Source organism: Cnephaeus nilssonii (assembly GCF_951640355.1).
Source record: "Cnephaeus nilssonii genome assembly, chromosome: 21".
NCBI classification, from domain to species: Eukaryota; Metazoa; Chordata; class Mammalia; order Chiroptera; family Vespertilionidae; genus Cnephaeus; species Cnephaeus nilssonii.
In genome coordinates this window covers 25531468-25555834 of record NC_137092.1, presented here as the reverse complement: position 1 = coordinate 25555834, position 24367 = coordinate 25531468, and the positions used below count along the sequence as shown (strand labels likewise).

Below are 24367 nucleotides of genomic sequence, written 5' to 3'. Positions count from 1 at the left end.
ATTTACTAGCTTTGTGACTACTTTCTCATTCATAAGATGGGGAGAATACCTACTTCCTAGAATATGGTGGGTTTTAAAGGAGAAAGTACACATGATTCATTTGACCAAATCCTCCTTCTTGAGTATAACTGCGTTGTACCAAAGGGCTCTATCAGGTCTTCCTGCCAACAGTTGTTCTGATGAAAATGTTGTTCATCTGAGACTGTGCTCTGATCCCCTGCGGAAGAAACTTGGGTCGGTGAGTTTGCATCTGGCTCTGGCAATGCCTAAATCCCTCTCCAAATGTCAGCTATGCAGGAATGAAAATGAGAATTTCATCAGCGACATGCCATGATATCATTTACAGAAAACGTGAACTGAAACATTATTTGGGAGATTCTGAGGATGTGAACTTGAAATGTTGGACATCATTGGCTTTGTTCCCACGGTGCCTCTAGAAGAACGTGGCGGCAGCTAAAGACTGAAGCGTGCCTTAGACGCGGCCTGACTTGTGGCAGGGGAAGAAAGAGCAGGAGGAGCTACCTTCATCCTGCTAGGTCCTGGGGAAGCCATCGCACCCTCTTCTAGGTCTGAGAAGGAAGTTGCAGCTTTGTCCCTTTGTTGGCTGGAACTGGACTCTGTTTATAATGATGCGTGCCAAGTCCTGTTGCTGGATTTCTAATTTGGCTCAGAGGACACACCCTAATGAAAGCCGGGAAGAAGAATGACTCACCTGTTGCCATATTTACCATCGGCCACAATTACATTTGCTTGAACTCTGCCCTGGCCAAATGTCTTCTGGATGCTGCCTTCAGAGCAATTGATCATGTTCCCCACTTCCCCCGGACAGAGGATTGGGCTCCATCAGAGCCTTCCAACAGCTCAATACCAGACAGCATCTGCCCCCATGCTTGTGTCCAGGGCCTGCTTAAACTCACTCTTGCCGGATATGGATTATGAAACAGAATGGAAGTGCCCCAAAAGATATTTCCCCACACTTGTATAGTTATGTGTTTTAGTTTTGCAGGTATCGTATCTTGCACTCAGTTTATTCATTTAACAACACTTTACTCCGTGCCCATGCCAGACACTGTCCTGGGCTTGAAGCTACAATGATGAGCAAAGACAATCACATCCCCGCCTTCACAAAGCTTATAGACCGGAGGGAGAAACAGATTATGCAATACCATAAAGATCAACTTGCAACTGTGATGAGTACCAGAGAGAAGAGGTGTGTGGCACCAAAAGAACTGACCACCAGGGGTTTGCCCCACGTGGGGCGGTCAGGGAAGGCCTCAGTCCCTTGGAAGTCTAGGATCCAGGATCTTACCTCCCAAAGTCACCAGGTGCCATTCGTGTCAGGCTTTTGAAAAGTTAGTGTCTCCATTATTTTTTTCCTAAACCTTATTTCTCCTCTTACAGCCAAGGCAAAGTTCCTTAAACCGCTGTGCTAGAGAGATTACCAAGATCACAGAAAGCTTGGGAAACAGCAAAGAGTGAAATCAACCAGTTATTGACAAGTGCCATTTGCTGTTCAAGGCACTATTGAAAAGTAGGAGGGCTTGGTAGGGTATGTCTGTTCCCGAGGCAGGAAGAGGGCCAATGACCCCTGGGGGCTCAGAAATAACTGAAATGCCCTGTGGCTGCGGCAGTTTAACTAAGCCCACAAGCCCTTGCTAGATCTAGCACTTTGAAGACACAACTGCAATTTACTCTCTGCCTTCTTTAGAATATTTCTTCCTGTTTCAAACGTCACTCCAAAGTACAATTTCAAAATGAGCCTCAGGCGTGGTTAGCAAGACAGTCATCTGAGCCCTGCTCTCTGACTCTGTTGCTTCTGAGGCTTGGACGTGAGGTGTCACCTCTCTGGACCTGCTTTTCCTCGTCTTCCTAATGGGATTTATGAGAATACACAGCAGAGTTGTGACGAAATGAGAGGTTACAAGTCAGGGGTTCCAGTTCGGTGCCTGACCAGTAGTGAGCGCCTGGCTGTTTGCTCTCTGCAGAGGTGGAGTGAGTGATAAAGAAGGAAAACTTCTCTGTTCTGTGGATTTGTGCATGGCTCCCTCCCCAGCAACACGTGACAACCCCACGTGGACCCTGGAAATGTTAGGAGCACAGACTGTTCCTTCCTTCTGACAGCAGTTTTCCATAATAGAGATGGAGGAAAAAATACCATCAGAATAGCCTGACACCATGGACAAGAGTAAATAACTCAAACCGCCTCATCAATATGTCTCAGTACTCTGCAGTCTGCCTGAGTGTGATTATAGAAAATGAACACGGCGCTAACATCTGCCAAACAGTATCCCCCCCATCGCCCACCCCTCCAGTGAAAAAAATCTCAAATGAAGTGATGTGGGAAGGCCAGACTTAAAACTTTTTACAGCAGGTAAACTCAAGGCAAACATTTTCTCTTTCCCTCCGGAGCTGGCCAGGCCTGTTATTACTGGAACCAAGACAACAGGTTTGAGCTACAGCAATGCACTGAACTGAAATGTTTCATTAGCCGGAGCCAAGTTCTCATGGTAGGTGACTCTGTGGCAAATTGGACATTTTCTGTCTTTGCTCATGTGTCTAGCCCACCGTTTTCAGAGGGGAAATGGGCTATAGCAGGAAGAAGTCTGATGGCTTCTTAATAAGTCAAAATGCTTCATACGGGGTTAGCATTATTCTTACATTTGCTGCTGCTTTCGCTTATATGGCAGGCCCTTAGTAAATATGGAGAGTATATTTTTATTTTGTCATCCATTTATTCCAGCATTTACTGACTCATTCAGTAAGCCTGTGCTAAATGTTGACTATATGCTAGACATAGTTTTTGAGTGAGAAATTTGGACACATGATACATGCATACCCCATGGACCTGGACAATAATTTGGTAAAGGCCAAGGAAGGGGTAGGAGGAGAACTCCTACAATAATGTCAACATTTAAAAATATTTAATAATAATAATAATAATTGGACACATTGTCTGAGAAGTATAAATGAAATTTGACAGTAAATGGGTCAGGATGTTAAAAATCACACCTTTCTTAGAAAACCCATCATATATGGCAGCTGAACCTGTGCATGAAAATGGAATAAAGTAGTCCAATATTTCATAGTATTTTCAGCATTTCTTTCCTTTGAGGAATTAAAAGAATAGGTTCATGCTAAAGGCAATACCTGCCACAATTTGGCAAAATATATTATTTCATAGAATTATTCACCAGTTTGTTTTTCTCAAATGGAGCAAGACTCCAGGGTTCCAGGATGTGAGCAGTAATCCCAAGGGAAATGACAAACATATGTGCACCCAAAAATTTGCATATGAAGGTTCATAGCAGCAATACTCATAAAAGTAAAAAGTAAAAACAACCCAAATGTCCACTAAGTGATCAATGGATAAACGAAAGTGGTATGTCCATACAGTGGAGTAGTATGCAGCCATAAAAAGGAATGAAGTACTGATATATACTGCAACATGGATGAACCTTAAAAACATTATGCTCACACTGCTAGCTCATACATAGCACATTTGCTATCTATGCTCAGCCTTTGTAGGCATTGGGTTGGATTGGGAAAAGTCCCACTGAAATTATTCATACCGAGATTTTTCATTTTGGTCGTGTTTACTAATGTCCTTGACAAGGCAGATAATTTCTTCTAATCTGACAGGTGGGCATTCACTCTTTGTGGGTGAGTGTGGTGGGGGAAGTTTAAGATAAAGGTTGGAATAGAGTATCAAAGGTCTGAAGAAAAAAATCCGAGCTCTAAAACCCACCTTTTGCATGACTTGTGCAAGTCATAACCTCTCATCCCCAGCCTTCTCTTCTATAAAATGGGGAGATCAAAATAATGCCTAAATGAGGCTTAAAGTGGGATACTACATGATATAAAGGTGAGGGGTTCTTAACACCAAGAGAGGAAAACTATAGCTCAGAATCAAAGGTATCAATAAAAGGCTCATTTGTAATATGTTTCATTAAGTTCATCTTGATATTGAATTAACTATTAAATGGTCAATCGGCAGATTTTACCATTCCTCTTTCTGGCCCTTAGGAATAAAATGGACTTGTTGTTTGGCTGCCTTTCCAGAATTAAACATTTCTTTTTACATCACTCTTACCCAACCTTCAGGTGTGAGAAGTCTGTGATTATTTCTGGGATTAAGCGGGACATACCGAGGAGGGATGTTGAGGGAGTATAAACATTTATTTTATTGGTGAGGAGGGTTCATGAGAAGTGAGTTTTCCAGATTTCTTCATTCATTAGGAAGAATTGCTACTAATGGACTTAGTAGGACTTAGGAAAAGGCTGTTTTGGGGAGAAATCCCTGGCCTTCACAGTCCATATTTGTATCCTTAACCATATCCATATCAGCTTTCTACCCAGCAGATGGATTCTAGATTTTAAACAACTCTATACCATTCCCAAGAAGCAAGAATCCGTCATCATATTTTGCCGAGTGGCCAAGCATATCTCTTCCTGTTGGCAGCACAGCTGCTGGTGAGGCTGTCCCTGAGAACAGAAACAGAAGTGGTGGGACTTGATGAAATGGATTTTACTAGTTGCTTCCAAAAGTGGAGTTTTATTTGAAGGTGGAGCTCTTTATTTTCTACATCTACACCAATGAGCCTTCCTTACTGAATGAAAACAAGAGACAGTTAAGAGGACAGTCTTTGAAGTCTCGAGTTGGAAAATTCATTTTTGCCAACTCACTAGTCATGGTATGAATCCATGGTATGAATCCAGGTGGTGACTAATTGTGTTGTTTATCTCACCATCTCTTCCCTTGAGCCTCTGGGAGACGTATTTTGACACTGAGGCAGCAAAGATCACAGCTCTGCCTCCATCCTGCCCACCCGATTGTAGTCCTGTTGCTCTGTAGTGTCAGAAATCTAGACTTTCTGGGGTGGCAGGGAGGCTGAGAACATTCCCCGAGGGTTAGTGCAGATGGACGTGATCAAGAGTACCGTTTCCTCAATATCTCTGTTCCACCTGCTGGGAGACCTGGCCCACGTGTGTATATGGCTCCCATGGCCCTACAATTACCAATGTGAGTTTAGCCCTCACACCTTAGTAGGCCTTGTAAAAATAAATGAGTCAGTGCTAATTATTTCAAGTTGGCTATTAGTTTAAGAGCCAAGACTGAGGAAAGAAAACTGTCCTGGAATAAGGAGAAATATCAGGGTGTTTAGATATTACCAGAGAAATCTCCATTCGTTCGGGGGCGTGGGGGGTACAGCCAAAGTAGGAAAGCTCTATCATCCTGAAGACATGTTTATTCACTGGTCTGCTCTAGGAATTCTTTTCTCTGTAACAGTGACAATGCACCTGCTAGCCAGGGAACTCCAGGAGCCAAGGAGATCCCTGCACATCCTGTTGATTGTGTGTGTGTGTGTGTTTCCCTTTGTCCTAATTTGACTTTGAACCTGAGACGAATGGGCTTTTGCTGACATGCAGAGCTAGAGGAGTGGAAGAAGCAGCAGAAGCAGAGAGAAAGTGGATGGGCAGCATGATGATGAGAAATGGCCTGGACTTCCCTCTGAGGCCAACTGGATTTTGCACCTGTGTCTACCAGCTCTTCCATTTCAGGTACTGGCTCCAAAGGAAGCCAGCGAGACTGATGGACAGAGAGGGGACCGACTGCAAGCACCACAGCCAAATCAGGGCCACAGCTCTCCTAGATGTGGAGGAGAGAGATCTTTTAGTGATGGCAGATCCTGGTGCTCCTTAAGAGATCGAGGGAAGTCAAAGTTCCAACATGGCCTTCAAAGAAAAGGAATTATGTGAGGACTGGCAGGCTCAAGAGCTGAGCTGTCCTTACCATCCTATCCTGAGCCAGAGAGACCCGGGGAAGAGAGAGGGAGGGAGTTTTTGATTTAAATGTGACTTCACTCCGGTTGGGGAATTGAGGCAAAGATTGAACGGTCTTGGATTCCCAAGAGCGTGGTCTTCCAGCCAGTGCACGCTTGTGCGCTCCAACAGTGGGTTTCCGGTTTGACTAGGACTGGCAATCACTTGCAGATCACCGTGGCCGATGTCTCTTCCCATCATTTGTTTCCTTCAAGGAATCCTTTAGCCATGTCTGTTCCCCCCCTGAGTGCCTTTCCTGGTCTGCCTGGGAGGAGGATGGCTGACCGGAGACAGCGCTCATTTCCCACGGGCCTGGAAGGAGCTTCCAGGTGATGGAAGAGATGCCTGGGCTTCTGAGCGGTTCACATGTTCCGTGTCCTCCACTGCCCGGCTTGATGGAAAAATCCATCTCAGCCTCACAGTGTTGTGTGCCCAGTGCTCGTGAAGGCTCGCAGCAGGACAGGCCCCGCGCTGCTGCACGCTTCTCCAGGGGGCTGGAGACGGAGCCTTTAACGGAAGCCTCGTGTTCCCTCCAGGGAGTTCGCATCTGGGCCTTTGCTATCTCTCCCTCCAGTTCTCTGAATGGACCGGAGCCTGCGTGCTTTCATGATTATGTATTTGAACAGGAACACATTTGTGTCAGAGGGGTTACAAGGCAGCAGCGAGGACTGTCTGCCTGGATTTCTGTTGATCCGCCTTCGCTGGGACTGCAGGGGCAGGGCAGGGAGTGGGGAGTGCGGAGAGCAGGCCCTTCTCGGTGGGCTGGTGCGGTCAGCGCTGCCCCTCCTCTGGGACAGTGGTTGGCCTTGCACATCAAAGACCAATGTGGAGGGGGCTCCAACCACAGCCAGAAGGCCTCTTCCTTTCCTCAGAAGCCTGAGAACAAAGGGAATCTTAATAATTCCGGGAAGTTCGATAGAGGAAAATTTTTTCAACTCAATAAAAAAGAGTATTTAAAATCTACGCTTCTGTTTTGAATTAGGCACATTTATCTTTGCATACTCCAAGCAACTAATACCTAAGGAGGTTTGTCAGTAGTGGATACTTAGAGTTTGAAGTTGTCTAGTATGTATGCCAGGAACATAAATTTCATACTCTAAGGCCAACTTGGTTCCAATGATTAGGAAATGCATCAATGTGTACGGAGGGCAGAGAGCATTTAAGTCCTGGGTAATGGAGACACGATAATCAAGGAAAGAAATAGATGCTGTATAAATGCTCCTACACTGTTGATAAGTAATTTGGGAATCATACAGAATTCTCCAAACATTTGGCTGACCTTGTAGTCAAGGTATTTCTTGTTTTGTTTTAACATGCTCATAATATTGTGAGTGAAGCATAACGTGCGTTAGAGCTGATTCCCAGTTCCAGGAATTTCCCTGGACAGCCTTCATAATGGGAGACCAATGGCCCGACTCTCTCAGGGCCCTTCGTGGCTGTTTCGCAGGACATCAGTGGCATGTCGCCGCATGTCACAGTGCATGTGACTGTCGCTGCCGTGTACATCTGAGCCCAATCGAAAACCAGATGGAGCTCGGAGCCCTCTCCCACGCTGCTTTCTCTCCCATTTCCCACCTCCTCGGATTACCCTATCTTTGTCCAAGGGGCTCCCCCGGTGTCCCTCGGCACCGTCAGCTGCACACACACCGCTCTCCCCCTCCAGCTGGTGGGATGCCAGGCGGGCCTGCGGGTCTTCGCCCTCTCAGACCTTGTTCTGAAAAGAGGAGCTGGTTCTAGTCTGATTCCCAGGAGAGGCTTGAAAGTAGATACGTTAGCCTTGGTTTTCAGTTAGACTGGCTTTAGTTCAAATATCCATCTTACAAAATAAGATTTTTTTAAATATAGTCGCACACCTCTTATCCCATTTTTTTATTCTTTACGACTTACGTGTGACTTGAATTCCATATCTGTTTCAAGTTACTTGGTGTTTTACAGAAATCTATCCCCTGTGTAGCGTTGGGTTCCACTATGCTTTGCTTAACAATTTTTTTTTCTTGAACATTCCTGAATATTCTATTAAAGATTTTCATTTGTTACTTTTGGAGCTGCAGTGACGTCCCAAAGCTCAAGTAGGAAGAAGGAAAGCCATTGTGAATTGGGTTGAACAAAGTCCTATTTACTGAAATTGCCATCTCTTCGTTTGCTCTTCATTTGCTCTTATCAAGGCCTTGCTCCCAGGGAATGACTGGGATAATGCCCATGGTTTTCTCTCCAAGAAGGACCTGCCGAATTGCCAATAAAATCTAAGCACTTTTAGTCCCTTTTATGAATCTCAGACATCTCTTTCTTCCCATGACTCTTTCTTTTCTGGTCTTCCTTTCTTCCTTTCTTCCTTCCTTCCATTTGAAATTTGATTTAGTATGTTGTTGTTTTTTTAATATATTTCATTGATTTTTACAGAGAAGAAGGGAGAGGGAGAGAGAGTTAGAAACATCAATGAGAGAGAAACATCGATCAGCTGCCTCCTGCACACCTCCTACTGGGGATGTGCTCGTAACCAAGGTACATGCCCTTGACTGGAATCGAACCTGGGACCCTTGAGTCCGAAGGCCGACGCTCTATCCACTGAGCCAAACCGGTTAGGGCTGTTTTTTTGTTTTGTTTTGTTTTGTTTTTAATATATTTTATTGATTTTTTACAGAGAGGAAGAGAGAGGGATAGAGAGTTAGAAACATCGATGAGAGAGAAACATCGATCAGCTGCCTCCTGCACACCCCCCACTGGGGATGTGCCCGCAACCAAGGTACATGCCCTTGACCGGAATCGAACCTAGGACCCTTGAGTCCGCAGGCCGACGCTCTATCCACTGAGCCAAACCGGTTTTGGCTGTTTTTTAAATTTAATATATTGAGATAACATTGCTCAATAAAATTATACAGTATGGTTTTTAAAAAGCAGGGATAGATGTTCGATTTTGTTAAAGATCTTTCTAGCATTTACAGAGATAATCACATGATTTTCCTTCAGGTCTATTAGTATAGTGAATTATATTAATAAATTTTCTTTAAATTGAACAATCTTAGGACATGCTATATAATATTTCCTTAATAGGATGCTGGATTCTGTTTATTAATACTTTATTTAGGATTTTTGCAGCATATTCATTAAAAGATATTGGTCTATTGTTGTGTGGGGGAGGGGTGGGTGGGAAGTTTCTTCATTAGGTTTAGATATCAATAATACCTGACTTATTAAAAGAACTTGGATTTCCCCCCCATGCTCTGGAGGACAAGCCACATAGCATTGGAGATATCTAGTCTGTTAAGATATCTGGTAAAATTCCCTTGGGAAACCATTTGGCCCTAGTGTTGTTGTTTTTCTGTCTTTATTTCTTACATGGAAATTGTTCTGTTCAAGTTTTATATTTCTACTGGAGTTAGTTGTGCTAACATGCATCTTCTTAGGAAATCTCCCATTATATCTAGTTGTAAATTTTAGTTTTCATTGATGTCTACAAAGTAATTGCTTATGATTTTAAAATGTTCTTCCATATCAATCACAATCCCCTTATCTTTGTCATTTCTTATTTGTGTTGTCTTGATTAGGTTAACTAGTGGTTGTCTTTTATTAATTTTTTTTCCTTAAAAATTTTTTTCAGCATTTTTATTTATTTACTTCTATTCTTTTTCTGTTTTCTGCCTTCTGACTTCCTACCTGTATCTTTATTATTTATTTCTTTATGCTTGTTTGTTTTCTTGTTCTTTCTCTAGCTTTTTTGAGTAGGAATTCAACTTCTTTATTTAGATCAAGTTAAGGAAATAAAACTACCATTTTCTCATAATTGTCTCCCAAAATTTTGATATATAGTATTTTCATTATTCATTTTTATAAGTTCTGAAATTTATTTGTATTTATTCTTTTACTCAACAGTTGTTTAATAGGGACTTTTTTAATGGAATGCTTTTGGTTTTTATTTTACTGCTAATCTCTAGTTTTATTGCATTGTCACCAGAGTATGCTGTTGATATTATTTCAATATTATCGTATTTCTTTGTCATATAATTGTTGATCAATTTTTGTGACTGTTCCATGTGTACGTGAGAAGACAATAGAGTCTCTCTAATGTTTTCTACAGATCCTGTGTATTTATTCCCATTTGCACTGTCTTCCACTGAAAGAGAATTCCTTGCAATTTCTATACTTTCCACTATATCAGGATTTCACAAACTACAGCCTGCAGACTAGCTGTCTGCTTTTGTAAATAAAGTTTTGGTTGGCATACAAGAATGCTTATTCCTTTTTGTGTGTTTATGATTGCTCTACTGCTACAATGGCAGAGGAAGTAGCTGGGACAGAGTATATGGCCTGCAAGCCTAAATATTTACTTTGTAGCTCTTAAAGAAAAATCTTTGCCAGCCCCTGTACTATATCAAGGTACAAACATATTCACATTTGTTATATCTCTGATGTGAATTATATTCTTTAAAATTATAATTATCTATTTTTTTTTGGCCTGAATTCTACCTTATTTGATGTCAAGATTATAATCCCTGCTTTCCCTCTTTCTTTTCCAATACTGGCATATCTCTTCATTTCTACCTGTTCTGATTTTGTTTTAGATGTGTATCTGATACACAGTATGAATTTGCTTTGTGATATAATATGGAAATATTTTTGTTTGAATAGGCTAGTTAAGCTCCTTTATAAGTGGATCAGTTTGTTACACCTTTCAAGGTAGAACAGAAGCTTTGCATACATTATTTGAAGACTTTTGATGGTACTCTTCTTTTGTATAAGCGAAGTTAATCCAAAATGGATCTGAGGGTACCTTAGATTTTGAGCTTTATACTGGAAACTGTTATTGTGGCCTTCCCTTCTGCTGCATGGGATTAAAGAAGCGCTGGCTAGAAATTTTGTTGTGGCCCTGCAAATAAACTTGAAATGAAAATGCAGCTGAATTACTGCATAAATTAAGGGTAATTGTTCGTGAAGTTAAAAGGCAGAGTTTATATCTTGGCTAAATGAAAATTAAAGCAAATAGGAAGATTTCCAATAAGAGTAACGAACTCACTGTAGCTTAATTCATTTCATGCATATACTGTTTTAGTACAACCTCTTACTCTGCTGTTGGCCGAGCCTTGTTTAAGGATCTAATGACAAAGGGTGATTTGAAGCAGTATCTCTCTCTTTAGAAATGTATTGTTCCATCGAGACTGTGCGGGGATTGTTTTCATATGTTCGGTTTTTGGAACTGGTCATTCTCCTGTCACTTAATCTGGGGTCTTTTGGATCCCCCCCCCCCCCCCCCCCCCCCCGTCTTCCTTCACATGGCGTAACTGACCTCTGTTGTGCTTTCTCTCGTGCAGGGCAGCCACTGATCACAATGTGGATAACACAACAGAAATCCTCAGGGAGTGGCTGAAAAATGTACAGAGGCTCTATCACTACGTGGAATGGAGGCCCATGGATGAGCCTGAGTGAGTAGCAAGAGGACATTCTGTGAACTCACTGCGAACCCTTCCTCCCTTAACCAGTTTTCCAGCCACCCAGGCTTCTAGCCTTGGAGGCGCCTGTGACCTTTCTTTGTTTTTCATCTGCATCTCTAGGAAGTTTCTTCCTCGGGCAGATCTTCATCTTTCTCCCTTCCTCTTGACTCCAGCAGGTCCCAGCCAAGTTCCGGTTCTCATGAGTTCACAGAAAAGCACTAGGGCGGTCTATGTTTTAAAATAGTGATAATACTTATTCACATTTTGAGTATAAACCTTTTATACTTGAGGGGTCATAGTGAAAAGTTCGTATACTTTTTATATACACCTTGCTTTTTCACTTACCATATCTTGGTAATCCTTCTATAGTTAAGTAGCTTCTTTGTTATCTGTATGACTGCAGAGTATCCATTGTATGGAAATACCATAATTATATAATCAGTCTCTTACTGATGGGCATTTAGGTTATTTCTAATCTTAACCAGACCAATTTCTTAGGTGCTTCCATTTTCAAGTCATTCTACATACCGTGCTATCAAATCAATCTATCTAAAATACTAACGATGTGGGTTAATTTTTCTGTTAAAAGGCCTCCAGTGACTCTCAAACCTGTGCACCCACATTTCCTGATTCTCCCCCACCAAATGCCTGCTTTATCTAGAATGTTCCTTTTATTTTCAACCCCAAGCTTTTGCTGGTGCAGGTTTGTTCTCCTAGAAGACCCTTCTTTCTTTATAACCAACTCTTATCCCAAATCCCACCTCCTACCCAAAGCTGTTGCCAGTCATTCCAGTTACATAGCTGTCTCTCCCCCAACACGTGTGTTGCTTATTTTCTCCATCATCCTTTTTGACACAACCGTACACTTAATGAACATAAACTATATAATCTATGCATTTTTCCAAGTTTCTGAGTTCTTTGTCAGGGGCTAAAGTACACAAATTATATTACCCCCAATGCAGTTTTTGGCAGACACAAAATTAATACTTGTTGGATGAACAAATGAGTGAGTGAGTAAATACATTACTATTGTACATATTCCCAAGGCTACTATAATTCCAGCTTATGGAATTGTACAAGTAGAATAAATTGAGTTGCCCAGGATAAGTCATTTATTGAAAGCCAAATTTGTATTATAAGTGCCATTCCAGAACAAATTTTTGTCCTTCTAGTCTCTCTGTATATCATTCTTTTATTATATGTGTATGCATGTATATACATATCTCAAATCCCAGCTTGTGGTCCATATATCAAGCAACATTTAACTACAAAATTTGAACCTATAAAAATTCTTGAACACCCTTCTGGAGTCCCTTATAATGGAATTTGGCATCATTAGAATGGCCCTCAAAGACTTTATGTTCCTTCCTTGCATCCTGGTAATTTTCTCTATAGCCAGTTTTTGACTAAATATATTGTATGCCAAGGTCAGTGTGAAAAATATTAGGAGAGGCGTTTGGAAGGGGGGTAATATATTCAGAAACACAGGAATTGTACTGCTTTTCATTGAAGCAATAACAGGGGAAGACATCCCAGAGAATTCCTGTGCCGTACATAGTTGTATTCATCCTATTTGTATCGTTTTTGTGGTTTTTCATTCACCAAGGCTCGTGTACTACCAGCACAGCTCTAAGAACTTGAAGTGGTGGCCAGTTCGGGCCACTGTGGCAATATCAATGCCCATGCCAATTAGGAGTTTTCAGAAGGTTTCTCGAGGGTACAGCACCCATTGGTCTGTGTGGCCATGCAAGAGTCTGGGGCTGGCCTTTCTGAGGATGCTGATGGAGATCCCAAGGACTATGCATCTGCTCCATGACCTCCTTTCACCCGGGACACATCCATGTGTTTGCTTCTGTGGCATCCTTTACTGAGACTTGCCCAAGTAAATTAAACCTTTCTTTCCCCTGGGAAATTCATATTTTTATGCTACAAGTTTCCAAATGTACCTGATGGCAAAATGTATTCTAAGAAGTATCTAGGAACATGAGCTTTGGGGTTATGCCTGGGTTTATATCCTGACTGTGCCCTTTATTAACTACATAGCACTAAGCAAATGGCTTAAACTGCTCTACACTAATTTCCTCATCTGTGAAATGGGGAGACTAGTAATATAGTTGGTGGGTTCCATATCTGCAATTCAACTAATGGTGTATCGAAAGTATTCAGAAAAAAATTAATACTTTTTGCTGGTGTGTGTACTGTGTAGTTAGGCCTACAATGCATCTATACTGATTATACTGATCATGTACAGACTTTTTCTAGTCATTATTCCCTAAACAATAAAGGATAACTATTTACATAGCATTTATATTGTTCTATATATTCAAAAATAATCTTTAGAGATCATTTAAAATATACAGGAGGATGTGTGCAGGTTATATGCAAATGCTTCACCATTTTATAGAAGGGACTTGAGCACCCACAGATTTTGGTAACCACGGGGGTCCTAAAAGCAATACCTCTCGGATACTCAGAGATAATTCTGCTTAGCTAGTAGGGAACTCAGTGGGTTCCCTTTAGAACCCACTGAAATGTTTCATATAAAGATTCTTGTGTACAATAAGCAGAAGTTACTTGCTCTCTCCTTGCTCCAGTTTCTTTATGTGTTTGTGGGGATGATACTAACAATAATAATATCTACTTCAAGCGAGGATGAGTGGAAGATTAAATGAGTTTCTACATAGTGCCTGGAATATATAGGCACTCAATAATTAAAGCTACTACTACTACTAATACTACTACTATTTATTCTTATTTTAGGTCTTACCCCGATGAAATTGGTCCAAAGCACTGGCCTGCCTCCCGGTTTGCCCACGTAATGAAACTACGACAGGCAGCCCTTCGAACTGCGAGGGAAAAATGGTCAGACTACATTCTGGTAAAATCAGATGTTTGATTTCTTGACAACTGTTATCTAGAAAATGTCCAGATCAGTTGTCCGAAAACTAGGACCGTGGGATCAAGTAAAACAATCTTATGTTTAGGCCCTGCCTTCTCCACTCTTTAATAAAGGCACAGAGGAAATGTTGGGAATTTAATATTGAGATACCCGGATTTCATCTCAGACCCACTTCGGACATGCATTTTCTGTAAGCAAATAAGCTCTTGAATTATTCACTCTCTTTCATAGAACAGGCATAAAAACCCAAATGTTTGTAGCTCATGGGACATGTAGGTAAAATAATACAGTCTTAATAACTTTTCAGAGGAATTAAATTATATAAAAAAGAGATTCAAATTAACAGCTCTGAAACACCATTCCCTTTCGCTCCTGAGTGACTTGGGGAAATGGCATCTCTTTCTTGGATTCCTAATTGCTCCCCATGATGCTGGGCTCTGGTGGTGGATTTCTCTCCAGGAAGAGCTTCCATCACTTCCATTAGAACTTTGAGCTGGTCCAGAACGTGCTGGACTTGATGATCAGGAATCAATATTGTGTTCCATCCTCGTCCTCCATGAACCTCTCTCCACTGGAAAGGACAGCTTCTTAAGCAGCTACAGCTCCCACTTCCCTTTTGAATATTGTGGGTTGGGTCCTGGTTGCGTGTGTCCCCAGCGTGGTAACACCAATTCATTGCCTGGTGCCTTTTGCGGAGCTGAACGTGTAGAAGTTAGACTAAGTGTATTTAGTCTGAATGAAAGCCATCCTGTTGCAATGAGTTCCCATAAGGAGAACATAGATAACTTGGTTCCATATCTCATGAGCCAGCCTCTGCAATCCTCCAGAGGTGTTGGGTTACTCCTGAACCCATGACGACAAGTACCTTTTCACCTGACTTGATCTTTTCTTTTTCCTAGTTCATAGATGTGGACAACTTCCTGACTAATCCACAGACCCTCAGTCTACTGATTGCTGAAAACAAAACCATCGTGGCCCCCATGCTGGAGTCTCGGGGCCTGTACTCTAATTTCTGGTGCGGAATCACACCTCAGGCAAGTTTTTGGCTAATGAGTTAAAGCTATGAGTTTTAACAAGGCAGCTACGAGTCACCAGTAGTTAAGACCTATTAACCTTTTTCTCATTTCCCCCTTTGAAAGATGCATGCCATTTCAGAGCAGGCATTTTCAGGAAAATCCAGGCCCAATGCCACAACCCAGTGAGTGCTTCTGAGTTAATGAATTATGAAGAAAATATTCTAATGACTTTAGCATTAGAAGCTTACATGAACCAACAAAGCTTGCTGGGATTTGTACTTTGTTTCTTTCTGACTCAGAGATTTTTTAAAAATTTTTAATAGGGGTTTTTGTTTTTGTCATTAACACTATCATAAGAATACTATAGAAAATTTTAAAAATGAAAAAAGGTTAAAATATCATGTTAATCCCCACCACTCTAACATCATAGATAACAGTTTGCATGTCCTTAATAACTATATCGAGTGGCTATAGTGCAACTCAACCTTTCTCTTAGTTTAAAAACATTTAAGTTGTTTGTAACTTTTAACTATTATAAGGACCGTCATGATATAATTTTTTTTGTATTTAATATTATTTCTTTAGGATAGCTTCTTAGAAGTGGAATTACTTAGTCAAAGAGTATAAATGTTTTATGACCTTTTATATATGTTGCCAAATTTATTTCTAAAGAGATCCAATAATTAGAACTGCTATGGTATCTTGTTTTTACAAAATTCATGTTAAAAACAGAATCCTTTTATTTCCATCACCTCTCTTTTCCACTGTAAAGTCTTTAAAGTCTAGAGATCTGTTACAGTGAATGCTTATGGTTGGTTATATTTTTACTCTTTAGTTAATAAATGCGAGAGATAAACTGATCAATGTTGTATATATCAATATAGAATAAAGACGTGCTTAAGGAAAAAAAATATATATATATGTTAAATGTGGTCTCAGACCCAAGGGGCTAAAATTGTGAGTCCCTCTTTTATATTTTGTTTGGTTTGGGGCCAAATGATAAATGTTTAATAACTGGCTCTCTGTGGGAGGAAAATCCTGATTGGTAACATTTGCCAGTTTTCATGGTGTAAGTTACTCCCACCATGCAGACTACTTAAATGTTGTTTAAGCTAAGGGAAAGGTTAAGTAAATTGCAGTGTAGCTACTTGATGAGATAATTATTAAAAGTATGCAGAGCTGACATCTGTGGTTCTGTTAGATGGTGGGCATTAACTTGATTTTTATTTTTACAGCTATCAACATGTCAACTGGCTTGCACAGTTCCTGAAAACATAACAGTCAGTGGCTCTAGCACACTACTGGACGAGGCATTCCTCTTTCGTTACAGATTTCCCACAGTCCCAAGAGGTTTTGAATGCATGTTATTATCCACATCTCTTTTAGGGAAGCATTAAGTTCATATTTGTATGAGTCATTCCGTTCTTGGTCTGGAACGTTATATAGGTGCATTTGAATTCACACACTCTTAGTTAATCATCTGCAGTGTTTCACATGGCAGAATCACTCGGTTGTTTTTAATGAGTTATGCTTTGACATCAGCAAAAAGGGTGGATTATTCTAGGGACTGCAGCCTCCAGGTTTCAATCATCTTCTTGTTTGCTTTCATTATTAAAAGCAAATAGGAGAAATTGTTCACTTTTTTTTGCACAGTAAGAGTAAAAATCCTGGCCCCAGCTAGTGTGATTCAGTTGGAGCATCATCCTGTACACCAAAATGGTTTGGGGTTCGATTTCCAGTCAAGGCACATACCTAGGTTATGGGTTGGATCAGAGTGCATGTGGGAGGCAACCAATCGATGTTTTTCACATTGATGTTTCTCTTCCTCCCTCCCTCCTTCTTCCCTCCCTCCCTCACTTTAAAATCAATAACCATATTCTCAGGTGAGGATTTTTTTTTAAGTAAACATTTGAACACTTTAGGGGCAATTCTAATTTTTACCCCTCTACTCTTGGCTGCCATCCCTAGCAGGCTTCTGCTAGGGCAGTCAATGACGTCATATGATTAAGGCAGGGCCTGGTCTCCAGAGCATCCAAAGCAAAGCGGCCCTGGTGGTGTTGTCTGGCCAGTGAACAAGATTACCAACATCATCCAATTTATGTTGGGGGGGGGGGTGGGGGAGGCACAATTTTCACCTCTGCCTGTCTGCAGGAGGCATGTTAACTCTCTTTCTCTGCTCCCTTCCTCCCTGCCCCTGGGATATTCAGGGATTCATCATCATGATGAAATTTCCAACCTTCTCATTCTGAGAATATTGTGCCTAAGTTGTCTAGAACTTTATATTTGACATGCATGCTTAAAGACCAGCATTCCCTTTACCCCTTGGGGAAAATGTTTTCAAGTTCAAGTATTAGGAGAACCCATATTCTAACTTAAGGATATTAAGTGATCCTTAAAAGCTAATAAAAAAAATTATACTACTAACAATACTTCCTATAATGAATCACAGTTTTCAAAGTATCTTCATAGACCTTAGTACTTGTGATCCATTCTACACCCTGTGAGAAGAAACTCAAAGAGATCAAACATGGGCTGAGATCCTACAGCTGGAAGATGGTTAAAGTCACTGTAAGCCTCATATGCTCTAAGTTTCAATTTGCACCGCTTCAACCTTGCCACGTGGTCAGGGTTAGGGTTAGCTCAGCTGGAACACTCATCTAGACACTAAAGGGATTGTCCGAGGCGTGAAGGAGGCTGCAATGCCCAATGTGTGGGCCCTGACATCACAACAGAAAATGTGACCACAAAGTAAAGGGATTGGTTGCCCTGTGTGCTTGCCCACAAGGAACTTTCCAAAGGGGAATTCTTTTGAGCAGTGACAGCTCCCCAGAATATTGAATAAATAACTTCATAGAAAGAAGACCCTATTTCTAGGTCTCAGTACTGCATGTTGAGTTAAAAATATTAACCAGTATAATGTAGCAATTTTAATAATAGCCAGTGATGCTTTCTCGGTGCCAACACTATTATAAGCACTTTGAATTTTTAAGGCATCCCCATGGAGTGGATAGGGCCATCATTTCTGTTTTACACATGAGGAACTAACTTGAGTACTCTGACCAATACCTGCAGACAATAAGTAGCAGAGGTGGGATTTGAACTCAGGCTGGCAGACATCTTCATGGCTTGGCTTTGCCACCTCTTCATACTCATGCTTCAATCATAGGTCAACATAAAATGCACTTTTATGAAATTATTAATCAAGAGATATGCTGAAACCAAAATTATTTCTGTTAACAGGACCCTTTTAGTATTGTTTAATATGTACATAGCAGTTCTTGAGCTCAATCCAAATTCTTAGGCCAAGATAAAAAGAGTGAAGGTGACTTCGCTTGGGGACTTCTACTTAACTGGTGCTGACTTAGAAGGAATCGGCCAGCAGATGACCAAGAAAGATGAAGTCTCAGATCCGAGAACACAGCCTCCCTGCTTGCTCTTTCCCAGGGCTTCTATAAACGGACCCCGGACTACCTCCAGATCAGAGAATGGAAGAGGATGGGCTGCTTTCCCGTCCCCATGGTCCACTCCACACTCCTGATTGACCTCAGGAAGGAAGCCACTGACAAGCTGATGTTCTATCCCCCGCACCAGGACTACACCTGGACCTTCGATGACATCATCGTCTTCGCCTTCTCCAGCAGGCAAGCAGGTACTGTTGGTATTCGGTGGCACCGCCCACAGGGAAACACTACAAATAACCAGCCTCTTGGTTTTGTTTCTAAAGAAATGGGCGTCCTCTGCAGGTAGTGTTAGAGGCAGTTGATTGCTACAGTTCTCACCCCAGCACCCTCTGGGTTGCTGTCCCTGTGAGCACCAATGACCAAGAGCCCTTACCCAGAATCCACTCTTGTTACTGAGCAGAGGGAGGAGGGTGGTGGTGGTGGGAGCCATGGGCAGTTATTGGTTCTCTATGGTGTATTGCTTTGTTCATTGTAGGAGTCCCTTTATTAATCAGAAACTGAGACAGAGACCAAAACAACACTGGCAAAAAAAAACACAAACAAACAAAAAAACAAACAAACAAAAAACACCAAAACAAAAACCCCAGACTTTAAAAATGGAAGATTATTTCTTCTTTAAAAAGTCTGAGCTGGTGTAGTGGCTTTAATCCACACATTTTCAGGGGGCCCAGGATCCTTCTCCATTGCTTCTCCACCCTCCATGAAGCATCATCCTTAAATGTATGATCCAAGATGTCTCATTACTAGGGATGCGTTCCAGCCATCGAGTGAAGACCGAGAGGGATGGCAGTGTCTTCCCCTTGAAGGGTACACTCTGAAAGTTGAACACATCACTTCCATGCATAACCCATTAACCAGAACTTAGTCCCAGGACAACACCGAGGGGGCTCAGAATGTTGTCTATGCAGTCCAGAGCCCCATTCTCCTGCTCTGGAAGAAGGAGAGAGTAGATGTGGGGTGTCAACCACAGTCCCCATCGAAGGTCAGGCAAAGCCAGACTGAAGTCTTTCATGAACCATAGGAAAGGATTTCCAGACGCGAGTGTAAGTCTTTTAAAGAAGACAAGTCAGTAGGAATGTAAGTTATTTCTCTTGTGTCACCTGCACATGCCGTCAGGGAGGACGTAATTCACCAAAGCAGTTCAACAGGAAGATACCGAACGTTCCTAAAGCAAAGTTTTATTCTCAGGACGGAAGCTAGGTCCCATTATCAATGAGCCAGAAATGTGTCGCTTAGCCACTAGACAAACTGAGTTTAGAAACCAGGCAGATGGTGAATAAACTCAACTGTGTTGTAGACTTGGTGGGAATGAGAATATTTGGTGGAAATGTGGAAGGCTGATTTTTCCCCCCTTGGCTGCCAAGGCCCTTGGGACTCTTTGGCCAGATGCAGGCATTTTCAGGCCTGTGTCAAGGCAAAAGCAAGGTTCTTGTTCTCCCGTGTGTTGGAAGTTTTCCTGAAGGTTCTGTGTCAATGTTAATGAAACTGCTTCTTTCCTCCTGGTCTGTGATTGGCTCTGACCTCCCCAGGATGAGAAGCAGATGCAGGGCCTTCTCGTTCCTTCTATTTGTGCCAGGCCCTTTGCTTCAGAGCTAGAAGTAAGGAAGTTCCAAGAAAGTGAACAGTTACAGTAATGATCCTTGCCTAACAGAGTCCCCCTTTACAGCACTGCACAAGGCATTATGGTGAGCCAGGCACTAAATTATGATGATGATTCTTTTCAACCAAGAACTGGATTTGTGGCTAGGAGAGTGACACCGGCTGGGAAGGAATTTGTCAGCTCTGCCCTTTGCTTGTCCTACTCACTCGGCCTTCATTCATTATTGGTCAGACTTCCCAAGGGTCCTTCCGGGACACTGAAAGCAGGTGCAGAGGCCCAACGCTGCTTGGTGATTCCTCTCTTTGGGGAGAAGAGAGGGAGAAAAGGACGGCGAGGGGATCAGGGCTCTAGGCCTTCCTCTTGTGCCTAGCATCGTGTTAGGCTCTGTGTTTGGGGAGACAGGACCTTTACATGTGGAAACGTAAATATAGTTATGAAACAGTGAAAGCTGAGGGTCAGATGGGTGATACAAACCGTGAACAGGCCAGGTGTCAAGACCGAAAGAATGACCGTCATTTGGAGGAATGGAAAAGCTTCCCAGATGGTGGTGTGGTCCTAAGGTAGCTCTTTCACTTGAAGTATTTCCAGGAGAGACATGAATGCAGCCCAGCGAGAATTTCTGGGCTCTTCCATTTCTAGATCCAAAGCAAAGCACTTCCCTTCCCCCTTGAAAGAGTCTTGATGAAGGATGATCTGCATTCTTTTGTTCTCACTCTTGTGAAGCTCCCTAGCTGTGCTTCATCCATTGGAGCGTCATTTTTTTTAACTGTCAAGAAGGAAATAAAGGGTCTGTGTGTCCCAGTTAGGACCATCTAGCCACACACCTTGATCCTTACTCTTTAAGCTTGGACTTCAGGCATCACATTTGGGTGATGAGTGAAAGGGTCAAACCAAGTGCGCCTGGGCACTGGGGCGTGGCTGCCCATCTAGCCCAAGAAGAGAGCAAGTCTCTGTGGCTATAATGAGGGCAGGGGCAGGAGTTCACTCCCCATTGTGGCCAGTGATCTGGGTCTGAATTGTGGCCACGGGAACCATCTTTGGCGCCAGCCGGTCATCTTTCAGTGTCAAAATAGGCAAGAGACGTGGGTGATCTGCCTCCTGCACATCACTGGTAGTGATCAAAAGTGCCCCCCCCCCCGCCCCCACCATGTGCACGGATGGCAATCCAGAGTGGTTACTAGTTTTCAGACTCAGCTTCCAAATTCTGGGTGGGTAGAAAGAGGCTTGGCATTGGCCTTCAGGGACAGAGGTTTGGCACTAATGACTTACTGTATGACCTTGGGCCAATCATAACCTCTCTGAATTTTCATCAGAATAAAGATAAGTATATCAATTTACAATATTAAGGTACTATGTGAGTATATGAAAATGATGGATATCTTCATAAGGTAAGTAGGTACAGTTCTTTAAGGTGCGGCATCAAAGAGAATTTTGTTTGCCCAGAAGCAGCTTTCACTGAGAGTACCAGATTCCTTCATAGACTTTATCTAGTTATCAACACATTTCCTTTTAAAAATTTAATCCCTAATTGTCTAAAACTCATGTTAGAATGGTGACATTTTTTTTTCATAGCTAAGTACGTCTGCATTCATTTCTTTCTTTTTCTTCTTCTTCTTCTTCTTTTTTTTTACAGTTTACATTCAACAGTATTTAGTTTCAGGTGCACACCATGGTGGTTAGACAATCATATACTTTACCAAGTGTTCCTCCCAATATTTCCAGTATTCAACTGGCAGCATACATAGTTATTACAATATTATTGACTATATTTCCCTATGCTGTGCTTTACACCCCTGTGACTATTTTGTAACTACCAATTTGTTCTTCTTAATCCCTTCACCTTTTACACTCAGTACCTCAACCTCCCTCCACTCTGGCAAACATCAGTCTGTTCCCTGTGTCTATAAGTCTATTTCTATTTTGTTTATTTATTTTGTTCTTTAAATTTCACATATAAGTGAAATCATATGGTATTTGTCTTTCTCTGACTGACCTATTTCACTTAGCATAATACCTTCTAGGTCCATCCATAGTGTTGCAAATGGTAAGATTTCATTCTTTTTCATGGCTGAGTAATATTCCATTGTATAGATCTACCATAGCTTTTTTATCCACATGTCTGTTGATGGACACTTGGGCTGTTTGCTATTGTAAATAACACTGCAATAAACAAAGGGATGAGATTATTATTTTGGATTAGTGTTTTTTTGTTTTTAGAATGGTCAGATTTATCTGCTGTTCTTATTGGTGATGATGCCTGGCCTGGAGCCTCTGATACACTCTAATCTTAGTGGTGCCACAACTGTCAACCTGGGATCCTCTTCTCTTGTCTTCTTCATTGACTGTCCTCTTTACTGTGTCTGTATTATGTCCCATCTTCCTTGTTGTCTGTAACCCTCCTCCACCTTTCTTCCTCCCCCCTCCTCTTTCTTCTCCTCCTTCTTCTTCCACATCATCCAGTAACTTGGCGAGACAGTGTGATGGAAAGTAAATATTTTTGACCTTGCATGTTTGAACATGCCTCTCTTGTTTCCTCACTTGATGGATAGCTCAGCTAGGTCTCATGCCCTCTTTTTACTGAAGCTTTGGAAAGTTGAATGGTAACTTGGAAAGCTGAAGGGTTGAGAGGCAACCTGAACCTGAAATCACTTTTCTTCTCCTTTCTGAATTCATCGTGACTTGCAAGAGGGTAGCTTTGGGTTTGAAGTTCCCCGGAAGCCCTTGTGCGGGCACACAGCAGAGCTAGTGACTTCACTTGGTGAAGGCAAGAGAAGTGACAGTGATTGGTGGACCAACCCTGACTCAGCCAGAGTCAGCAAAGGAGAGGATAGAAGCTCTTTTCTTTCCTGTTCTTTCCAGTTAATGCCATGAGACAGCTGATTTGGCAGGTGATCCTGCTGACCGGAGGAAATCTCATCTGCACAAAATAGAGAAGGCTCTGTGCAGGTAATTCTCTCTGGAAAGCATAGATGATTCTAGCAGTTAACAAGTCAGAAGCTTGGACACATGGACCAGAGCTTGGCAGACTCATTCTTTTAATTAAGCAATCTTCTCATTAGTCAAAACTGTGTCTGCTGCTGGGTCCCTTGGAGACCATCTTGATCCCTACATTCCTAGCTATCTGGTTGAATACAGATGCTGTGTAATATAACTCTCGGAACTAGCCAGCTGGGACTGTAAGACCAGTGTTGAATACGAGAGGGCTGTGGCATATTTCTGGCAGGTTCTTCACAGGACTTGAGATGCAGACTTTCTTTTGTTTCTTTATGAATTTGTTCTAGAAGTTTCGTGTCCATTGGTTGACGCCAAATCCAGGGAACTTGCTCTCAGGGAGCTTGCTCAGAGAAGAAATAAAACCAAAGAGAGTCATGGAGAATTTAAATTTCCTTGCTTTTTATTTTTTGTTCTACATATGCCTAGATTTAGCTCTAGTAATCTGTCAGCCTTACAGATTTTCCTGTTCGCTTTCATATCAAATGTGGATTTTATTCCTCATTCTCTCGTTATTTCCTGTAGGTGGATTGCCGTGTTCCATTCTGTTCTCTGGAACGGGAATTCCTTGCCTCCTTTTTGATCCCTTCATGCCTTTAGTGTTCATTTCAGACCACAACTATGCTTTTTCTTTAGAGAGAAAAAATCAATTTCCTCTGAGCTGAAGAATGGCCCAGGCTTTTTATTAGACCCCAATGCTGTGTTATACTTTCTTAATAAAGGAGCATTTTTGAGGTCTGCAGACAGTGCCTGAAACAGCTACTTGTTCACTATCAGAGCCAAACCCAGCACCAGCCACAGTCCAGCCTCCTTTTCCATAGTTATCACTATAGAACTAACAAGTGTTGTTTTCTGATTGGTCGGCTTTGTCCCTCTCTTGCGTCCTCAGGCATCCAGATGTACCTCTGCAACAGAGAGCACTACGGCTACCTGCCCATCCCCCTGAAGCCCCATCAGACCCTGCAGGACGACGTCGAGACCCTCATCCATGTGCAGATAGAAGCGATGAGTGAGTGACCCAAGAGCCTGTGATGGCTCTTGTTCCACTGCCACTGTGACCACAACAGACACACCTCCCCTGCCACAGGACTGGAGTCTCACAGCCATCAGTCTGCCTTGGCGGAAACATGGCTATTCATTTGTTCATTTATTCT

The 24367-nt window shown here is 42.0% G+C and overlaps 1 protein-coding gene across 1 annotated transcript in view; it reads left to right on the top strand.

Annotated features, from left to right (window-relative positions):
- COLGALT2 (collagen beta(1-O)galactosyltransferase 2) overlaps positions 1 to 24367 on the top strand; it is a 77929-nt gene that overhangs the window by 34667 nt on the left and 18895 nt on the right. Inside the window, exons 2-6 of the mRNA XM_079761334.1 lie at positions 11127 to 11237; positions 14007 to 14124; positions 15045 to 15179; positions 18606 to 18810; positions 24103 to 24222. Of these exons, the coding sequence (XP_079617460.1) occupies positions 11127 to 11237; positions 14007 to 14124; positions 15045 to 15179; positions 18606 to 18810; positions 24103 to 24222 (689 nt within the window). The remainder of the gene's footprint in view (positions 1 to 11126; positions 11238 to 14006; positions 14125 to 15044; positions 15180 to 18605; positions 18811 to 24102; positions 24223 to 24367) is intronic.